Genomic DNA, 20,915 nt, shown 5'->3' with positions numbered 1-20,915 from the left:
CTTTCCCCTACTACTCTGTGGGCCCCTGCAGGACAGACACCAGGACAGACTTAGCTGAGCTTCCTATGTTTCTGATATCAGCTGGATGACATGAACGACGTCTAAAATGTATAAAAGAACTTAATGGTTAAAAGTGAGAAAGGGCAGGAGAAAACACAAGGGTAAATCTCCATTGTATTTTGCAATCAATCCTTAGAAATGACACTTAAACATGAACAACAAAAGAAAAACAGGTAAGTTGGACTTTATCACACTTTAAAAATGTTGTGCAGTAAAGGACATTGTCAAGGAAGTAAAAAGACAGTCTACAAAATGGGAGATTTGTAGATTAATAAATATGGGTTTAATATCAAATTAAATATTTGATATGGGTTTAATATCAAATTAAATATTTGATATGGGTTTAATATCAAAAATACGTAGAGAACTCCTACAACTCAACCACAAAAAGACAAACAACCCAAGTTTTTAAGTAGGCAAGTAGCATGAATAGGTATTTCCCCAAAGAAGATAAATAAATGGCCAATAAGCTCGTAAGATGGCTGACGTCACAAGTCACTGGGGAAATGCAAATCAAAACCATGAAGAGATACCACCCCCCAAGACTCGGATGGCTATAAGAAAGGAAAATAACAAGAGTTGGCAAAGATGTAGAGCAACTGCAACCCTCATGTATTGCTGGTGGGAATGGAAACTGACTGAGGCAGGTGCTGTGGAAACCAGTGTGGTGGTTCCTTCAAAGGGAAACCTAGGGGCGCCTGGGTGGCTCAGTCGGCTGAGCATCCATCCGACTCTTGGTTTTGACTCTGATCATGATCTCAGGGTCATGAGATCAAGCCTTGCATTGGACAGTACTCTCAGAGGGGAGTCTGCTTGAGGATTCTCTCTCTCCCTCTCCCCTCGCCCCTCCCCAGCTCACAGGTGCACATGTTCTCTCTCTCTAGAATAAATAAATCTTTACCAAAAAAGGAAGGTAAACATAGCAATTCTACTCCCATGTATATACCCCAAAAATTAAAATATGCCCTGGACCTTACCTATAAAGTTAATATAATGGGCTTGGGAGGGCAGAGGGGAGCAATGTCCTAGCAATTCTATGTCCTAGCAATTCTACTCCCATGTATATACCCCAAAAATTAAAAACAGGGACTCGAACGGATACTTGTATGCCAATGGTCATTACAGCACTATTCCTAATAGCCAAAATGTGGAAAGAGCCCAAGTGTCCATCAAGAGATAAGTGAAAAAACAAGATGTGGTCTATGATACAATGTTACTCAAGAGTGGGGGATATTACTCAGCCGTGAAAAGGAATGAGATACCGCTACATGCCACAGTATGGATGAACCATGAAAACACGCCAAGTGCTATGCTACGTGAAAGAAGCCAGTCACGAAAGGACAAAGATTGTCTTGAAAAAGTTTTGGAAATAGTGGTGAGGCTTCACAACACTGGGAATGTAATTAATGCCACTGAGCTGTATACTTTAAATGGTTCATATGGCAAATTTCACATTACATATATTTTGCCACATTTGTTTTTTTTTTTTTAACATAAAGAAAAGCGAGAGACAACAAAATGCTTAGAGGCTCAGGCATTCAGGTCAGACAGACCTGGGTTTGGAATGTCGCCTCTGCTACTTACTGAGGGTAAGAACTTGGCCGAGTTACTTTACTCACTCAGCCTCCGTTTACCATCCAGTAAAATGAGTACATTTTCTCCAACTCAGGGGCCTGCTTAAAGGACTAAATCAGATCATGTCCATAAAGAGCTTAACACAGTGCTCGGTATGTAATAAGCATTCAATAACTAGTAGCTTATAAAGGAAAAGAGCACAGAACACCCACATTTCTCAAGGATCTTATTTTTTAAATGTATAGCACAACAGTTTCTTACTTAAAATGTTTGTGTTGGTTCCCACTGCATTCGGAACAAAGCCCAACTGCTCCCTCTGCTGAGAACCCCTCACTCCCTATCCCTCCAACCCCTTTCTTGACTACGGTCTCCCACCTTCTACAAGTTTCTCAGAACCACCAAGCTCTTGCCCACCTCAAGGCCTTCACATTCGCTTTTCCCACTGCCTCTGTTTCATCCTTTAGGGCTTATTGTAAATGACACCTGCTCAGAGAGGTCTTCACTGACTTTCTCACCCAAAGTACATACCCCCGCCTACCCCTCCACGCTAATCTCTACCACAGTAACCCAGTCGTTCCCTTGCATAGCCCCTACCACAATTTATACTCACTTTCCATGCTTCCACTTACTTGCTTATTGTCTATGTCCCTTATAGGACCATAAGCTAGTAGGAACCACATCTAACTTGTTCACGGCCATAGGGAAGGGTCTGGTACACAAGAGGCGCTCTATAAATACGTGTCGGATGAACCCGCCTTAATGCTAGACCTACGCTACCCTCTATTCAATAGTCAAATATTTCCATTCAGTAGGTCTGGCTTGGAACTACAAGCCAGGGGAGCTGGCTTCACCCCATAATTTCCTAGTATCAGAGCTGGGGCACTTTCCATCCATAGAGAATTACTTGGAATAGATGGTCCAGTTTGCCTGTCTTGGGTCCAAATCCCTTGTCTCCAGCCCCCAGCTTGTCCAGCAAACATGCCTGTGGGGTGTGGCTCATGTCTTACCCCCTCTCTCTGTTCACCTTAGGGCAAGCACTACATCCTTCTAGGTTTTCTAAGAATTTAGAAACACTAATAACTCCCGGGAGGGCAATGATAGGATAAAAGTAATTTGCAACTTTTATAAGACTTTATATTTAAATGTAGAAGGCCAAGTAAGGTCTGCTCTACTCCAACAGAGAGCGAAGCCTATCTCCCCCTAAGCAGCAGGCTTGTTCACCTCTGGCCCAGCCGTGGAATATTCTGGGTCTCCTTTTTACCCAGGAATTAATTCCCTAAAATGCCTTCATTGGCATTTCTTTTAACATCAATGAGCAAGCTCCCCTCTGCCCTCCCAAGCCCATTATATTAACTTTATAGGTAAGGTCCAGAGCATTGTATCATCTTAGCCAAAGGGAATGATCCCCGAAAGCCCATTCTGTCTGGCAGTTCAGCCACCTGGCTCCTTTTCAAGGATTCTGTGTGTGGCATACAGAACAATGGCCCTCCCAAAGATGCCCACATCCTAACCCCTCCAAACTATGAAAGTGTTGCCTGATATGGCAAAATGGATTTTACAGATGTAACCAATTTAAGGATCTTGAGATGGGAGAAGTACACTGGATCATCCAGGTGGGCCCAACGTCATCGAAAGGACCGCTATAAAAGGGAGGTAAGGCGGTCAGAGTGAGAAAAGGAGATGTAACAGCAGAAAGAGAGACCGGACTGATGTGCTCTGAAGATGGAGGGAGGGACCACAAGCCAAGGAACGCAGACAGCTTCTGGAAGCCAGAAAAGGCCAGAAGACAGATTCCCTCCTGGAACCTCCAGAAGGAATGCAGGCCAACTGATACTTTGATTTTAGCCTTAAAAGACTCATTTCAAACTTCCGACCTCCAACACTAGAAGAAAGAAATGTGTGCTGTTTTAAGTTACTAATAAGTCTGTGGTAATTTGTTACAACACCCATTGAGAATTTGTGTCTTCTCAAAAAAAAAATGGTTGATCCACAGCAAGTCATTTAACCACTGAGTTTCCCCACTGAGCACAGTGCCAAGAGTATGGGTGAAATGATGAATCCACTCTTCCGTTGCACAAGTATTTACCAAGTATCCTCGTGCCCCAGTAGGAGGCTGGGTGCTGGGATATGATGGAGAGAAAAACAGACACTGTCCCCAGCCTCATGGAAGTCACGGCTTTACAGAGGCGGCGGCTTTGGGCAAACAGACTCTGCAAATACACAAGCACCAACCATGATAAGGAAAATGTAGGATGCTGAGAACAAATGGATCGTCATAAAGGGGCATTAGCACCAAATCTACAGGACTCACGGGCTCAGGGGGATTTTAATCAAATCACAGGTAGACACCTGTGGAAGTGCTAAGAGAAAGGAATGGTTTTAATGGTTTTGTGACTCGAGCCTGTCCGCTCTGGTCTGGCAAGTCCATCACCCTTCTTTCTCCCTGGCTTTAACAGAGACAAGAAAATGCTCCCAAAATATATGTATAAGAAATTAATGGGTAAGTGAAATGTTCTATAAGAAATATTTAAAGTTGACCACCTGAAGAGATTTAAAAGCGCAGTAAGCAGACAAAAGCAATCTCCTAGGCTTTTTTTCCTCCATTTATTAGAATTATCTTTGCAGAAAGGGCATATTGGTCATTTGGCTTTAGCTGCACAGATTTCAGGGAATCTCAATATGGCGCCGAAGGCCAGTTCCAGAAACTAGCACTGGGAGAAGCCCCAAGAGCAGAAGTTACTGAATGTTGTCATGTGTGTATACTCCAGCACGTTAGCATTTGTGTAACTAAAGTGCTTTTATATTGTTCATGTAATTGAATCTTCAACAGGACCCAGTGAGATCGGTAACATATTTTCTTTTAAGTTAAAAGGATATAGCCCTACTTCCTCACTTTACCAGTGAGGAAAAGCACTAGGTAGGAGAAGTGAAGAGAAATGTCAAAGCTTTTCTAGGGAATTAATTCTGGGAGGAAGAGAGGCCAGTGGATTGTGGCCCTAGGGAGCAGGTGAACAAACCTGCAGCTCAGGGGAAACAGGCCAGGACAACAATTTAAGGATCTTGAGATGGGAGAAGTACGCTGGATCATCCAGGTGGGCCCAACGTCATCGAAAGACTTAGCTTGACCAGCTCCTGGAGGTGAGCACATCTTACTTTGCTTTCCACATTTAGGAACAAAGCCTAATAAAAGCAACCAAGGCGTCCCATCAGTGCTTCCCAGGAAAGAAGCACAAAGAAAACGCCCATGACAAAATCAAGCTCAGAGAGTTCTGGGCACCGTCACATTTATTCATCCCGAGCTCTTCGGCTGGATAAAATTTTTTTTTCTTTAATGAAACACGACACATTTTAACATAAAAGATTTCTTATGAGAGCTTCAAAAATACAATCATAAATAAAGGAATAAAAACTATTCAGGAATAACGTTAATATTTTGCTGTCCATCTTCCCAGTTGTCTTATTTCAATGGACATGTATATCCACATGTAGATACTGACACATGTGGACATATAGTCTTCTTCCCCAAACTGGTAACATATAATGTTCGGTGTTAGAAACTGCTTTTTTTTTTTCTTTTCTCAGATCAAGGATGTCTTCTCTTGACACTGCATAGTCTTCAAAAGTGCTTTTAAATTGCTGCATAATTATCCCATGTGTGCAGGTGCCCACCCCTCTCTTTTTTAAATCAGGGCCAATGAAAGCAAGAGAGTCACAAAGGACTTTGGTATCCTGAGCTTAGCCCAAGTGGCCCCCTCAGCTGCCCAGGCAGAAGCCATCCCGGTGTCTCCTAACCAGGGTGGAGAGTCCAGTTATATTGGTCCCGCTTTGCTTCTTCCAGAACTCGCTTTGGAAAACGGAACGCACTTCACCTCCTGGTCCTGCTTTAACAACAGGAATACAGAAGCAATGATGGACACGCTGATGAGCTGGCGCAGGCTCAGCTTTCATAGAGAGGCGATCGAATGAATGAATGGGTGAAAGAAAGCCGCTGACGTCATCGTCACCATCCTCATGTTGCAGGGTTCCTTAGCAGCCTGACAGTCCGCCTGGAGGCTCTCCAGCACTGATATCTCTCTCTCTCCTGCTGGCCAGGTGGGATACAAGGAATCCCTCAAACAGCAGGTGCTCGCCTCCACAGAATGGCGGGGGGGGGGCGGCAACTGTGTCCCCCGAAGCGTAGTCTCCAAGTGCCAGGTGCTCAACACCAGATTTTAAGGAAACATGTTGACACCGATGGCCGTTAAGGTCCATCTGAAAAACTTCAGAGGATTCTTCGGGAAAACAGGGGTCAGCCTATTCCTTACATGATTGAAACATCAGTTGTCAGATTAAAGGCCCAGGCCGAGACCACCCCAGAAGGTGGCAAAGAAAGGCACTTTCATCCTGTGCCCACTTCTCTTTGATGTTGGAACCCCTCTTTCTGTCCACCAAAACCTCCAAGTCCTCCCAGCTAACCACGTGTAATTAACATTTCTACCGAGTCTTTACCATCCGGCATTCTATAAACCTTCTGAGACCAGAGGGAGGAAAAAAGATGTTTGCCTCAACAGGGAAATCCGATTAGACAGCTTGGGCCCCTCAGTCCCAGCCCCCCTCCTCTGGTGAGATCTGCACTCCCCAGACTGAGGACAGCTCTGCAGCCCACAGCTTTCCTGACTGCCCAGGGTCTGGCCACCTGCTCACAGGATCACGATCGATGACAAGCAAACCCCAGGCAGGCAGGACTGTGAGTCAGGGAATAGGGAATGCTTGCTGACTCCGTGTCTCCTCCTAAGTCTTTGAGAACCATCCTGTCAGCCCGAGACCCTCAGTCCCAGCCTGGCTGGATTCCCCACCTCAGTGACCTCAGGCTGCCCCCTCTCACAGCTCCTCTTGTTAATGAGATAATGATAGCTGTGGAGTCAAGCTTTTCATCACCCCCTTTGGGTACCAGGAGTGATAAAACTTTTATGGAGTCCATAGAAATCTGGTTTTTAGGTATGCATACAATGGGGAGGGACAGGGAGGCAAAAATCAGTTTGTCACTTGATTTCCCTGCTCACCCTTTATTAAGCACGCTGCTCTACACTGTGGCTCTTCGTTCATACTTCTAGGCACCCTGGGTCCTGGCACCCCCAGGGAAAACTTCCAAGCCCTGGGCCCATATCCGCTCATTGAATCCTCACAGCCAGCCTTCAAAGTAAGTCTGATTTTCTTCCTTTAACACATGAGGAAACTGAGGAACAGACAGGGTAAATACACTGCCCCAGGTGGCACCGTTTTCAGGTGAAAGAAGAAAGATCAGAACCCACCTCTTTAGGGCCAGAGTCTCATTCCTTCCAACATGCTATCTTGATTCTAGAGAGTTCACGTCTCTGACTTTGCAGCGATAAGAATGCAGCATTGACGAGATGGACACATTTGGGAATCAGACCACCCAAATGTTAATCCTGAGTCTGTCCCTCTTGGATGCTGCTGGACAACTGTAGTAGACGAGACGCCTTAGCCCGAAGCCTCAAGGGATAGGTGTAGAGCTGATGGGGCTGTTGACGTCATTGCGAATGAAGAAGGCAATGAGCAGTAAGGGCTTTGAAAGAAAAATGGCAGATTTATCAAGACATTACCATTTTTCTCCGCAGGATACAAAGCCATCCCATCTTGGGCTGAGGCACCGATGGCTAAGGGAGTGAAGGGGCTGAGTAGTAATGTCTTCTCCTGAGGCCCACACATACATGGCATTTTTAGGCAATATGCTCATATTGAAATCGGGGCATTCTGAGCTCCTCCCCTTGCTTCTAGATCCCTAATATCCCCTCTTCAGACACCTATTTAAATAGGACATAGTTTACTTCCTGCTGCTTCTCTTCTAGAAATAGAAATTCTACATCCATAGTCAAAGGGAACAAAACCTAAACTCGCATTTGGCAGAGTCCACAGTTGCCATTATCCTCAACAACTGTGGCGCTGGAAATCCTTGAAGGACAGCTGCTTCTGGGTTATTTCAATTGTTGGAATATGAGCTGACTGGATCTTATTTTTTTAGTAGAATTGGCTACTACGAAAAAAAATTTAATAATGCGTCTAAAAGTACTTGGCAATAGAATTCAGCCAATATGACATCAACTGAAGCATTAGAATGGCTAAGTGAAAAACAATAAAACTTAAGCTATCCCCTAGAAATCCAATGTGGATTTCCCTGGACCCAAGAATTCTACAAACTATCCCCTCCCCCTCAGCCCCCAGTCTTCCACACTTCCAAACCCGTCTTTCTGAATCAGAGCATGTCGAGGCCACACAGGAGTCTTGGTCGGCCACATCTACCTCTTTGCCAATAGCTTCCAGAGTTAGTGTTATTGACTTCATGTCCATGGTCAATGATGCCAGGCAGAAGGCAGATTTTCCTTCTACCAGAGCCAGATGACCAACAGCATAGGTCGAGTGTGGACGGATGCTAAGTGCGGATGATGTGTTTATGATGGTACGTCCGGTTCACTAAACCCTAAGCTGGCAGCAGCTCTGGGCAGGCTAGCCCTCATCATAGTTACCTCCCCCAGCTCTGCAGGCTAGAATCACATGAAGGGCAACTTTACGCCTGAGGATTCCTGCCTGGCTCCACCCTTGAATCACGACAGGGGGTCAGGAGCAACATCTCCTGTTTGGGACGCGAGGCCACTGACCCAGAATCACCTACTCTGAAAAACCCCTGACCTCTTGACCTTTCAGTCCCTGCAAGAAACGACCGCTCACTCGCCCTGTTTCAAACATGGAGAAACTAAGGCACCACATGAAGAAGACACTTCCCCTAAGGTTGTAAAGTGGATGCATGATAAAACCAAGGGAAGGAAGCAAGTCTCAAAGAGGGAAACTTATGTTGACTCTTTAGGGAAGTTTTTTCTGACAGAGCCACCGATGAATAACATAGGAGGCAAAGAGGGCCTCAAGGGGACCTTGTAGGTCCCCTCCTACTACAGACAGAATACCCAGTATTTCCTTTCGATTCCCTGTGAAACGTGTGCTCGTGGGAAGAACAGCAGAAGGCAGAGAAGGAGACATCTCTAATTTCCTGAGCATTCCTTTTTTGCAAGATGCTTCACTAAGCATTTCAAGTCAATTCTCATTTAACCCCTGCAATAAACCCAAAAGACACTATTATCTTCAGTCTACAAGTTGAAAAGTGGGAAGGCCACATGAAAGAAGTTAAGGAACTTGCCCAAGAAAAGCAGCCATAAACGACAGATTCAAACCCTGGGCCATATTTCAAATCACAATACTGTACACCCCACATATATACATATTCATACAGACACACACATCCACATCTCTACTCTTCTGTGTACGTGTGTATTTAAACACGGACACATCCATACCAAAGATGAATCCCACAATTAGGGCAAGTGAGGCCTGAATCTTCGCTGAGGTCACGGGTGACTCGAGTCCACTTAGGTAGGATACCCCTTGAAGGAACAACTGGTCTTACGCCTCACCCATTGCCACTGTAGTTACCCAGTCTGAAACAAGTCAGGGCAGAGAAAGGAGGCAGGCAATGGTAGGGCCAAGGGAGAAGCCGTGTTGCATGACAACAAGAACGATATTTAGCTAAGGCTGGAACAAAGAAGTTCCCAGAAACAGCAAGCAACAGGTTGATGAGCAGCTCAAAGTCACGTGCTGTCTCTATGGGATACGGCCCCAGCCTAAAGAGCCCAGATCACTTCAGGGTGTGCAAGTCAGGGTCCCGGTGACTGGGCTATCCCAGAGCCAGCAAATACCAGGGTTGGAGACAAGCCTCTGGGTGTGTGGTGAGGCAGGTGGAGTGGAGAAGAGACGGTAGTTGGGGATGAATGGTCCTGGGCCCCCGGGGATTAGAAGGATGCTCAGATAGTCCCCTCGTTTGGGAAGGGGAGACTGTGTGACTGTCACCAAGGATATGATCTAGCCAGGAAGTCAGGCCACAGCCCTATGGCCCCCGGGTACTGCCGCGTCACCGTGGCCGCACATTCATCAGATTCCATTTGTCCAATGATCCCAGACCAACCACATTACTGTCAGCAACCTGAAGATGAGAAATGAGTTTTCTCAATGAATCATGCAGGTCAGTGCTGGCGAGGACGTTTCTCAACATGAACGGGGCATCTCCAAGCTCTTTCACCCTCTTGAGGAGCACTAAGCGGCTAGGGCATCAGACTTCCTGCCAGGCGCTCAGCAGAAGTCTGAAGAGAAGCTCATGTTTCATGGACTTTCAAATTCCCTCCTTCCCCTATCCTAACGGTGAGGTATTCTTCAATGTTGCATTCATTATGGACAAGAGAGCAGAGTTCTCCAAACTATATTCCAGGGAGTACTAATTCCCCTGGATTGTATAAGGTATGATGTGGAAAGAGGTTCTGTGCTTAACCTTATAAAACGCTAATCACAGCTTTCTTTATATGGGGCTTTGCAATATCTATAAATGCTTTGTGCATAGCCAATCTCCACATCCCCCAGACTCTGTTCAACCTAGGTTTTGGCTGTTTATTTTTGCTGAAGCTCTTCCAGCATTAGAATTCCATGAAACCCACTTTGGAAAACGCCAGACTGGACCATCAACTCTTTCAACGGATTGCCAGTGCCTTAAGGAAAAGGGCTCTGTCTTATTCACCATGGCATCTGCAAGCACCGAGGATCATGTCCGGCACCTGGTGGGTGCATGAGCAAGTTTGCTGAATAAATACCTGAACGTGGACACAGGAAGCACGTGTGATTTCCAGGGAAAGGTGAGCGCTGACAAAGAGTGATGTTAGAAACGTCTCTTGCTGGGACACTGTGGGAGTCTCGATCCTGTGGTATGAAGAATCCATTGGGTCCATTCCTGGTGAATATTTTGGTTTCTTGCAGTTAGTAGTTCATTTCCACGAAGACTTGGGATGCTCGCTTGTTCTGTTCCACCGGTGGGCTGGACCAGGGGAGCTGGGTTTGCCCAGAAGGGAGAATCAGGCAGTCAACCACCCACTGGGAGGCAGAAAGCCAGACCAAGAAGTCCTGCAACAAAGTTTCTTTACTGGCAGCCAAGCCCCGCCCCCCCTTCTCACATCCAAGGGCATGTGGGAAAATAGGGGAGTAGACATGACCAGCTAGAAGCTAAGCTCAGGCAACTTGTCCTGGGACATCTCGGGTGTGTTGCACTGTTGCTGTTGATCCTGAGGTAAGATCCTAGCATAAGGGGGATTCATTGATCACCTGCAAAGGGATCCTATGAAGTAAGTGAAGGGGGGACTCTGAAAAACACAAACACTTTAGTTCCCCAGAGTCTTCAAATGATTCATTTGATTTGAAACAAACTGGGCCAGCATTCCCTCCATTTAGTAGTTTTCCATTAAACTGGCTGGAAATTTTTTTTTAACCAAGCATGAATTCAGCTTATGAGGACAATTGCTATGTCTCCCCATGACCTAACGTTGCCTGAATGTGTTCCTCACTCCATTCCGGCGGCAGCCCCAGTTTTCCAATCACCAAACCAACAGACCAGACTTCTACTCACACGGATACTTGCTGCCAAACCACTAACTCCGCCCTCTGAAGCAGCCAGGACCTCAGAGAGGATGGTGATAAAGACGCCCACCCTGCAGGAATAAGGGCATGTGTCCAAATGCAGAGGCAGGAGAGTGACAGAAATAGGGTCCTCTTTTGCTGCCCAGCTGATGGGGGCACTTCTCTTACCTGCTTGACATTAGTGTCAGGTAGACATTAGGTCCTCATTCAAGGTTGAAATGAATTGGTTAAAACCCATCTTAATTTTACTGGAAGGGGATCGTGTCTCCATCCCCTGCTATATCCATCAACTGCGTTATGCCAAAATAAGAAGGGAAAAAACACTTTCCTTTATTCATTCCAGGCCTGCTTCTCCCATTCCACAACCTGTTTACACATTGATGATCTTGACAGAATAAATCCATAAAGGAGCTAAGCTACAAAGTGTCAGGGCTGGACTTGAAACATGGATCATCTTTAATTCTGTCGCTTTGCAGACACATGAGTCTAATTATAAAAGCTGACCATGAGACAGAGAAATTCTCACTTCCTATGCTGAATCAGAGTAAGACACGTGATCCTGGGGACAGCTATCCCAGAAACTGGTTAGAGTTTTGGTCTGCTCAGCACCTCCATTAGGACATTTAGAGTGTCCAAGAGATAACCAGATTTCCCAACTAACACCATGCTCCTTTATGATTCAGCCAGAATACAGCCAGCCGATCTACCATAGTTGGACCCAGCGCTTACTGTGACAGTGTTACGGAGTGTTTCAGGGCGTGCGTTATGGAGTCAGACTGTCTGGGTTCCAGACACGGATATCCAGCCATGTGACCTGGGCAAGCACTCTCTGCCTGAGTTCCTCCACGTGTGATTAAATAAATTAAATGTAAAGCACATAGGACAGTGCCTGGTGTTTACCACAAATTGCACAAATTATTTGGGTGGCCAAACTTGCAGTTAGATCCCTTATCTATGATAGGATGGGAGGCCGTTTGGTGTTTCTGTCACAAGGGTGAAGACTTCGAGGTATAACCCCTACCCACTCTTCCTCTTCAACCCACATAGAATTATACCCAAGAAAAAGTGGGCTCTGTGTCTGTCTCACATATAATTGCACCCAAGACAAAATGAGAGGAGTGGAGCTGAGTGGGGAGTAGTAGAAGTCCCTTTGATTAAGAGAGTAGAATATCTCCAGCCAGCTCTAATTCTCTGCCTTCCTTGGGTGGTTTTGTTTACAGGTAGCAGGTTTGCTTTTTCCTACATTTTCACTTCTTCCTCTCTACCATAAACCTAACGCTTTGGCACAGATCTTATGATGGCTGACAAACAGAATTCCTTAAACGCAGACCAGGCTTGGAATCTGCTAGACTTTCTGCCACTGATCTGGTAGTTTTCAATGCTCCAGCTGGCCTTGGGGTCCTCTACTCCATGGAGTTCAGGAACTGGAAAATGTAAACACTGCCTTTCCCTCACCTTTAAAACAAAAAAAGAGGAGAGGGAGCTGGGCTCTTGTGACTTTCCCATATCCCAGAGTGAGGGTAACAAGTCCTCCCCCATGTGGGGGGAAGGGGAGCACAAACTTTCCCCATTTATCACTGAAATGGCACCTCCCCCAACCTGCACATACCCCAAATTGATTTCAGCTTCTAGAGCTGGTCTCAGGAGAGGCAGGTAGAGAAGTTTCTCCTGCATGGGGATTGGCCGCCCCTAGCGGGGGAGGTGGAAATAATTTCTCACTTAAGACCAGTCATTAGATTCCCCCAGACACCATTCTCTTGGCCATTTCTGTCTAGCCATCTAGACATCTAGTAACCCAGATATAATTGACTTTAAATCAAACCTTCAGTCCACGCCAGTGGTATTCCAAAGCCCTCCCTAAGACTTCGGGATATTTCTGAGACACGCCCATGCCCAAAGGTGCTTTGTCCCCCAGCTTATTGACCCAGACACAATACCCAGCCTCATCCTCTGTTTCCACCAAAAGCTCATGCTCAAGGACACTTACGGGAATAAAACATTTTACCAAAGAGTGGGTGGTCACAGAGGTTCTACGTGTTCTGCAAAACCCACAAGTTAATATATATTTACGTTCCTTCTTTTAAAAGTCCTGTCAAGCTACTCAACCCCCGCTCTCGTTTCTCCCCATTCAGCACTCAGCCCCCCACCTTCTGGATTTCACTCGCCCTTTCTACCCCACCCTCTCAAGAATGGCAGTCAAAATCTCAAATGCCAGTAGGGAGTGGCTGGTAACATACGTGTGGGTTGAAAAGGTGGGGTGTCTGGCCATAGAGAGGGCCAGCCTACCTCAAAGCATTCAGGTTCAAAACATTTGCAGGCGTTTTGACCCAAAGACTGCCAGACCTTCAGCTCTAGTCTCCTTCTTTGCCACAGCCACCCAAGACAGCGCAACGGTGCCACCAAAACTGGAGCTGGCAAGGACCGTCCCCTACCACGCGTGTCGTGAAGCTGCGCCAAGCGGACATGTGCATCAGCATGATCGATCCATCTGTTAGATGTGTGGGTTTAAGTCAGCCAGGTACCAGGTGAGCTTGAGCTCAGGAATTAGACAGTCTGGGCTCACCCCACGCTCATCTGCCTTCGTATTCTTTTTTTTTTTAATCATTATTGCAGCAAAATATAAGTAATGCAAAATTTACCATTTTAATCACTTTTAAGTGTTCCATTCAGTCTCTCTTGCAATCAACACCAACATTCATCTCCAGAACTTTGTCATCTCATAGTGAAACTCTACACCCACTAAGCCCTCACTCCCCCCAGCCTGGCTCCCCCCGCCCCTGCTGGCCACTGTTCTACTTTCTCGATGAATCTCACTGCTCTATATACCTTACATAAGTAAAATCATACGGTATTCATTCGTCCTTTGTGTCTGGCTTCTTTTACTTAGCATAATGTCTTCAAATTCATCCCTGTTGTAGCCTGAACTTTATTCCTTTTTAAGGTTGATTAAGATTCCAGTATATGTATACACCACATTTTGTTTATCCATTGATGGACATTTTGGGTTGTTTCTCCTTTTTGGCTATTGGGAATAATCCTGCAAAGGACACTGGTGTACAAAATCTATGTTCAAGTTCCTGCTTTCAGTTCTTTTGTGAATATACCCAGAAGTGGAATTGCTAGGTCAAATGTTTAATTTTTGGGGGAAACCATGCCTGTGTATCCTTGAACAGGTCACAGAACCTCTCTAAACCCCATTTGTAAAAGGAGGATAATAAGAGCCCTACCTTATCAGCATGGTCTGAGAATTCATACATGTCCATGTGCAGCATTTGGCTCACAGACTGGGCACATCATCCATGTTCAGAGATGTTTCATCTCATAGTCCTCTGAAATTAAGGTACTCAAACTAAATGATCTCCAAAGTCACTCCCAGCTCCCAAAATCCATGATCCCACCATCAAATTATTTTCCTGGTAGAGAAGCCAAAGCTCTCAGAGTATAGGTCAGAGGAACACTGTCTTCATGGTCCCCACAAAAATCCACCCTAGCTAAGATGGCCCAGTTTTCATAGCTCTCTCCTTGGAATTTGCTAACACATCCCATTATCAACCAACATCGAATTTTTTCTTGCCACTCCACTCCTTCCCCCTTGCTTTCTTTCCACATTCCCTTTCTCGGCTGACTGCTCCTGCCCACTGAATAGCTGGGCTTCAAATTATCTTCCCCGGTTGCCTTTATGTTTGTTCCCCACAAGCTAATGCCTGTTGGAAGCAACACTTGCTTCCATATTAAGGTTTCATTCCCCGGAGCCACATATTTTAAATGAGTTTTTCCTCTTCGGCAGGATCCTGCTGGCAGGGCTCCTGCTATTTGGTGAAGTCAGTGGAGTCGGGTTTCTCCACCCCCCATGCTGTTTATGTCGGGTTATCACTTGGCCTAATGTTTGCATTCTCATCCTCCAACATGCGTCCCGTGCCGATGAGCAACAACCTCCCGTACCATCCCAGTGATGTTTATGTTTCATCAAAACCCCTCTTTGTACAAAAGCAATGAGATGAAATCTGCTTTCAGGCTTTTCTAGACCCGGCCAGATTCAGCATTCCAGACGGGAGTGGACTCACTCACTACTTGAAGAAATATTTTCCTTCTCGACTCTATTCCTCCATCTCCTCCTCTGAAAGTGAACTTTCAACAACCAAAATATCCTCACTAGACACATGAAGTTGCTGGAAGTTGCTCCCTGGTTCGGTCAGCAGCTTGACTGCCAAGAAACCAGACACCCTTCCTTCAAAGCTTTTCCATAGCAAAAGGTAAAAGATTCTCGGGTCAGGAGTAAATGTTTGTTTTTTTTTCCAGATCCTAGCAAGAAGGAAGGGGCAGCTGAGCTTTGTTCTTTAACTTGTATGAGCTTAAGCCATCTCACCTGTCACGTTACAAAAAAAAAGGAAGCAGGGGAGCATTGACGTAGTCAGGAGGAAGCTAAGTTGTTGGAGCCCTGGTGCTCTGGGAAGGAACCGGCCTCCCCTGGAGTTGGGCTAGGGCCACCACGCCCTGGAGGGGCAGAGATGGAGCAGGGAGGAATCCTAATATAAAGTCCTCGACCTACCCCTAGGTGAGGGTCTGTGTAATTATGGATTATCAAGGCCCCTCATGGGGGCTCCTTCTTCCTTCATTATTTATTGTCTTTGGGCTACTCCAGATGCCATTGAGGCAAAATTCAAATGAAACACTCCAGTTTGAGAGAGAGAAGATTTCACCTGGGGCCAGTGGGCTGTAGGTAGATGGAAAGTATTGACCAAAATGGGTTTGTTGGGGTTTTTTTCCCCCATGTATCTTGGCTTTTTGTTCATCATGAAGGGCTGTGCCTATGGTTAAGTCCCCCATCCATACAGTAGGCTGCTGATTTTATGCCCTCACCACCCCACTTACCCTGTTTCATTCTGGGACACTCACCAGCCACTTGCAGCCACAGAGTATGCACCTCTCTAGAATACAGGTGACAAGTAACCAGCAAGGTGACAGGTGACCAGCACGGAAGGCGAGTAGCAAATGCTCACACGCTCTCTGCTCCTATCAAAGCTGCCCTGTTTTGTCACATCTGCACATGTCAGCCTGTCCTTCCCTCTTGAGGTCCCACCTACCTCCTGACACCTTGCCCCGCTGGAGCTGCATAAATAAGGACAAAGGCTCTTCAGAAGTCCCTGCTTCCTTGTCTGCCAGCGAGCAATGACAAGACAAGCCTGCCATCCCCTCACTGGGCCAAGAGGCCCCCAAGAGCTCTGGGTCCCATTTCAGCCTCCCTCGCCCCGGGAGCTCATTTGACATGGGGTTTGCGGCTCAGAAAATGATAGTGAAAAACACACAAGCCAGGGCTCTTTCTAAACAAACACTGTGTGTCCCCAGAAACGGCTTGCACTTTTAACCTTGGCTTTCTCTTCTTCTTTCTCATTCTTATCAGGAAGGAAGTGCATATATGCTGAGTGGGTAAATCTCCCATGCTGGGGCTCTGTTCTGAAGGGTGTGACAAGCAACATTTCATCAAGCAACATTCACCAGTGGGGGGGTGGGGGGGACACCCTTGCTGCAAGCCTTGCTCTTGATTGGTTTCTCTCCTTCCCGCTTCACCTCTGAGGGGGCTCTTTCCAGGGGAAACTTCTCCCTTTTGCCAGTCAGAGTGGGTGAGTCAGACTGGATAGATTCCCGGAGGTACGTCTGTGCTTTACAAAGATAAAACGAAAACCAGCAAAGTAAACTAGAGCTGGTACCCCTTCCTGAGGCAGTTCAGTCCCACAAGTTGGGATGATAAAACGGTGTCACATTCTCAGGGAGGACAGACGCTCCAGCACCACCAGCCAAGCCCCTAAGATTAGACAAGACTAGAAGAAGCGCTGGCCATCCCCCGCCCAGCACCATCCCTTGGGGCTCCCCAGGCATGCTCCCCACCGTACCGAGGAGGGAAATACCTCTGGGGGGCTCCTAAACGCTACTCACGGTACCTCTAGGCAAAGATGAGATGAGAAGGAGCTGCAGGAAAGTGAGCCCCAACTGCGTCCAGCAGCCCAGGTCCATCGTTCCCAAGCCCGTGCCCGATGAGCGACTGCTACGGAGGGACCGCGGGAGGCTGGGGGCAGGCGGCTCTTACAGGGACCTCCCCAAGCCCCAGCTGAACGGGAGCTCGGGTTTCAGCTCGCCAGGCTCTCCCATCCTCATCCGAGGGGAACCACCTTCAGCCAGAGCGACGTCAGCCCAAACCTCTCCTCTCCGCTGCCTTAACCCTTGCGGGGCCCGGGAGGTGTGGCCAGGCGGGGAGGCCCCGGGCTGCGGCTGGAAGGGACTCGGCGGGGCAGGAGGCCAGCCGGGTGAGAGCAGGGGAGCGGGCAGCACCCTGGATGGGGTCAGAGGTAGGCGGGGCTGTGGCGCCGCTGAGGTGAGGCCTGAAACCCACCCCCACCCCCGCCCGGAGAGGAGTCCTGCCCAGATGGCACACTCTGAGTCTGATTAAGAGCCTGGTTTGGGGGGGGGCTGGGGGGGAAGGGAGCCAGCCCTCCTCCTCTTCCACCTCTATCCCCAAGCTCCCCTCCCCACTCAGCATCTGCTCCAGGTGATCACAATTTGGAAACCTTATCCTTTGCATCTGTAGGCATCTTCCCATGATACCCATCACAGTGTGTTCAGCAGCATAAATAGATCTTGTACACATGCCAGGCAGGGTATTGGGCTCAGGCATAAAAGAACATACAGGACACTGCCTCGGTTGTGACAGTGGCGGTCTAGGCACAGGTGATGAGGGAGCAGAAGGCTGGCTGAAGACAAAGCACAAGCTGACCCCCTGCAACATCCCCCCACCCCCCACTCCTGGGTGGGACACGTGTGACATTCCTCAGGCACTCCTGGCTGCCCTAAAGGAAAAACAAATGGTTATCTGATAGAGCTCACAGTCTTGCAGGACATGAGTCTCCCTCAGTTTACAAGTGTCTCAGCAATGTACAAGGACAAAACATTTTTATCAATGGCCTAGCTTCCAGAAGGGAATGTAGATACAATTAAATGTCCTTATAATCTGCAGCCCACTGACGGATACCTGAAGCGGGCAGTGTCATGCTTCTCCAGGAAGCTCCCAGCTATCTTACTGTTACTGCCTTGCTAGAAGGAAAAACCACCTTAACTTGACAATGGCAAGCCCTCTGGTATCCTGTGAGTCTTCTTTAACACACCTAAATCCTTTTGAAACCTCCCTTTTCCTTACCTCCCCCAACTCCCAAGTAGAGAATCAGCCACCCCTCCCAACCCCAGGGCAGCAGCTCTTTCTGCCCACAGGTCCTGATCCCCGTGTTTTAATAAACCACCATTTTGCACAAAAGATGTCTCAAGAATTCTTTCTTGGTCATCAGCTCCGGACTGCACCCTACTGAACCTCACTTATATTCTAAAACTTCATCACAGGGATAGCGAATAGAATCTCGAATAAGGAGAAAGAATGCTTTATAAGGTAACAGCCAATTTGTTTTAATCAATGTCTCTGAGCCAAGCATCTAAGTACCCTACATGTATCAACTCACTTATTCCTATAATAAACCTATCATCTCCATTTTACAGATAGGGAAACTGAGTCACTGAATATTCAATAGTTCATCCAAGGTCACAATGTGAGTAAGTGCTAGAGCCAGGGTTTGAACCCAGGTCCAAGGGCTATTGTCTTAGCCACCAGTCTCTATCTACCACCTCTTAGGATGCTGTGAATATGGCATTTAACCACATGTACACATACAATAGATGGTATTACCCACATAATATGAATGCAGAAACAGATTCAGAGATGAAGTAACTTGCTCAAGATCCCTCAGCTGGAAATGGCAGAGCAGAATTCACACCCAGGTCTAACTCAGGGAAGTGCCGGGGCTTCAGCCCATGCTTGGTCCCAGTTTGTACAGTCCGATGAAGAACAAAAGTTGGGAGAAGTGGGTGATATTCAGGCCCAGGGCAGTGGGAGGTTTACCTAAACTGGGGAAGCTTCACCTGGAGCCTGAGAGAGAGATAGGATCTCAATCCAGGGAGGGGTGTGAGGAGACCTTTTTAAGGGGAAGGACTGAATTTGGCCAGGGCCACTGGGAAATGATGAGTATTTAGCTGTGTATATTACAATTTAATATTTATTCTTGTCCCCAAAGGATCCATGGCAACGTATACCATTAAAATGCATTTTAAACAGTTTTGATAAAAATGTAAGTATCAGAACAAAAGCTAATGCAAGAGGATAGACAATATGTATAGTTTGGATGCAGCAGAGAGAGGAAAAGAGGAAGCAAGTGGTTATGGTGTTTGGATTTCATTCTGTAGTGAATGAGGAGCTCTAGTGGTTTAGGAGCAGGGGGTCCTGGGCCCAAAGCAAAGTTCTAAGAAGAAAAGTCACATTGGCATCCAGACTGAGGGATGGAGGAGGCCAAGACTGGCACCAAGAGCATCCCTGAGACCGTTGACAGATGCCCAGAGTCCAGTAAGCAATGGAGTGGAAGGGAAAAATGATGGGAGAAACTTAGGGAAGGTAGAACCGCCAGGGCTCAGGACAGACTGGATAGACAGGGGCCTGGCACAGGTGCTCTTCTCAGAGAAATTCCTAAATCCCAGCCATGCCTCTGGGGCCCATCACAGCAAAGTGATGGTGAGTAAGAACTCGGCAGTCGGTGACCCGTGTTCAAAACCTTGATTCACCACTTTCTGACTCAATGACTGTGAGATCATACAAAATATATGCTGGTCTCTGCCTCCAGTTGCTGGAACAGAACTCCTGACACCCTTGTATTTTCTGGGTGATACGAGTGTCTTTTGTCCTAATCAGGCAACTCTGGGTGGGCTCCTGGATGGTGGCTGGTCAGTAGAACGTTCAAGAAGTTGGAATTTTCAGCCTCAGCCCCACCCCCATTCTCTTGAGAAGGGAGAGGGCTGAAAATGGGGTTAATGGTGAGTAATGCCTCCATGAGGAACCCTCCATAAAAATCCCAGTAGTATAAGGTTTGGAGAGCTTCCAGGTTGGGGAACACATCCATGTACCAGTGGGATGATGCACCCCAACTCCACGGGGGCAGAAGCTTGGGACTCTCTCAGACCTCCCCTACCTATCTCTTCAACTGGCTGTTCATTTGTATCCTTCATCACCTCCTTTAATAAACTGGTAGGGGCACCTGGGTGGTTCAGCCGTTAAGCATCTGCCTTCGGCGGTCGTGATCCCAGGGTCCTGGGCTCCCTGCTCAGCGGGAGGCCTGCTTCTCCCTCTCCCACTCCTCCTGTTTGTGTTCCCTCTCTTGCTGCGTCTTTCTCTGTCAAATAAATAAATAAAATCTTTAAAATAATAATAATAATAATAAACTGGTAAATGTAAGAGATTCCCTGAGTTCTGTGAGCCCCTCAAGCAAGTCATTGAATCCAAGGGGGAGGAAGTCATGGGACCCTCCATATTGTAGCCAAATGGGACAGGACTTGTGGGTAACTTGGGGACCTAGTACTTAAGTTGGTGTCTGAAGTGGGGGGAAAGTCTCATGGGACTGAGCCCTTGACCTGTGGGATGTGATGCTCTCTCCAGGTACGGTCAGAATTGAATACAATTGTAGGACACCCAGCTGGTGTTAAAGACTTGCTTGGTGGGGGAAAAAAGTCACACATATCAGAAGTGTCCAAAGTGAGTGTGGTAGAAGTATGAGAGTATGGGATACACCCAGGAAAAGGAAAGGCAGGGTTTTGGGTTTTTTTTCCCAGTACAATGACCTAAACCAAGGTAACTAATGCTCTGAATCTCAGTTTTCTCATCTGTAAATGGAAATAATCATGAAATTTTGAGA

General features: G+C 47.0%; 1 protein-coding gene across 3 annotated transcripts in view; it reads right to left on the bottom strand.

Annotated features, from left to right (window-relative positions):
* Positions 1-20,915, bottom strand: part of PAMR1 (peptidase domain containing associated with muscle regeneration 1) — a 110,928-nt gene that overhangs the window by 54,888 nt on the left and 35,125 nt on the right. The window contains exons 1-2 of one of the 3 annotated variants that reach the window (XM_036106749.2): positions 17,079-17,362; positions 14,367-14,468 (exon numbers count right to left, since the gene is read on the bottom strand). The exons of 1 other annotated variant lie outside the window; for it this stretch is intronic. Coding sequence is in view for 1 of the 2 variants with exons in the window: in XM_036106730.2 (XP_035962623.1) it covers positions 17,079-17,151 (73 nt within the window). In the remaining variant the exon portion in view is untranslated. Of the gene's footprint in view, positions 1-14,366; positions 14,469-17,078; positions 17,363-20,915 lie in introns of those variants that run through there. One more of the 3 variants, XM_036106730.2, reaches the window with a different exon arrangement.

This window comes from Halichoerus grypus, chromosome 11, assembly GCF_964656455.1.
Source record: "Halichoerus grypus chromosome 11, mHalGry1.hap1.1, whole genome shotgun sequence".
In the NCBI taxonomy this organism is placed as follows: domain Eukaryota; kingdom Metazoa; phylum Chordata; class Mammalia; order Carnivora; family Phocidae; genus Halichoerus; species Halichoerus grypus.
The sequence above is the reverse complement of the archived record's forward strand: the minus strand, read 5'-3'. Positions and strand labels throughout refer to the sequence as shown.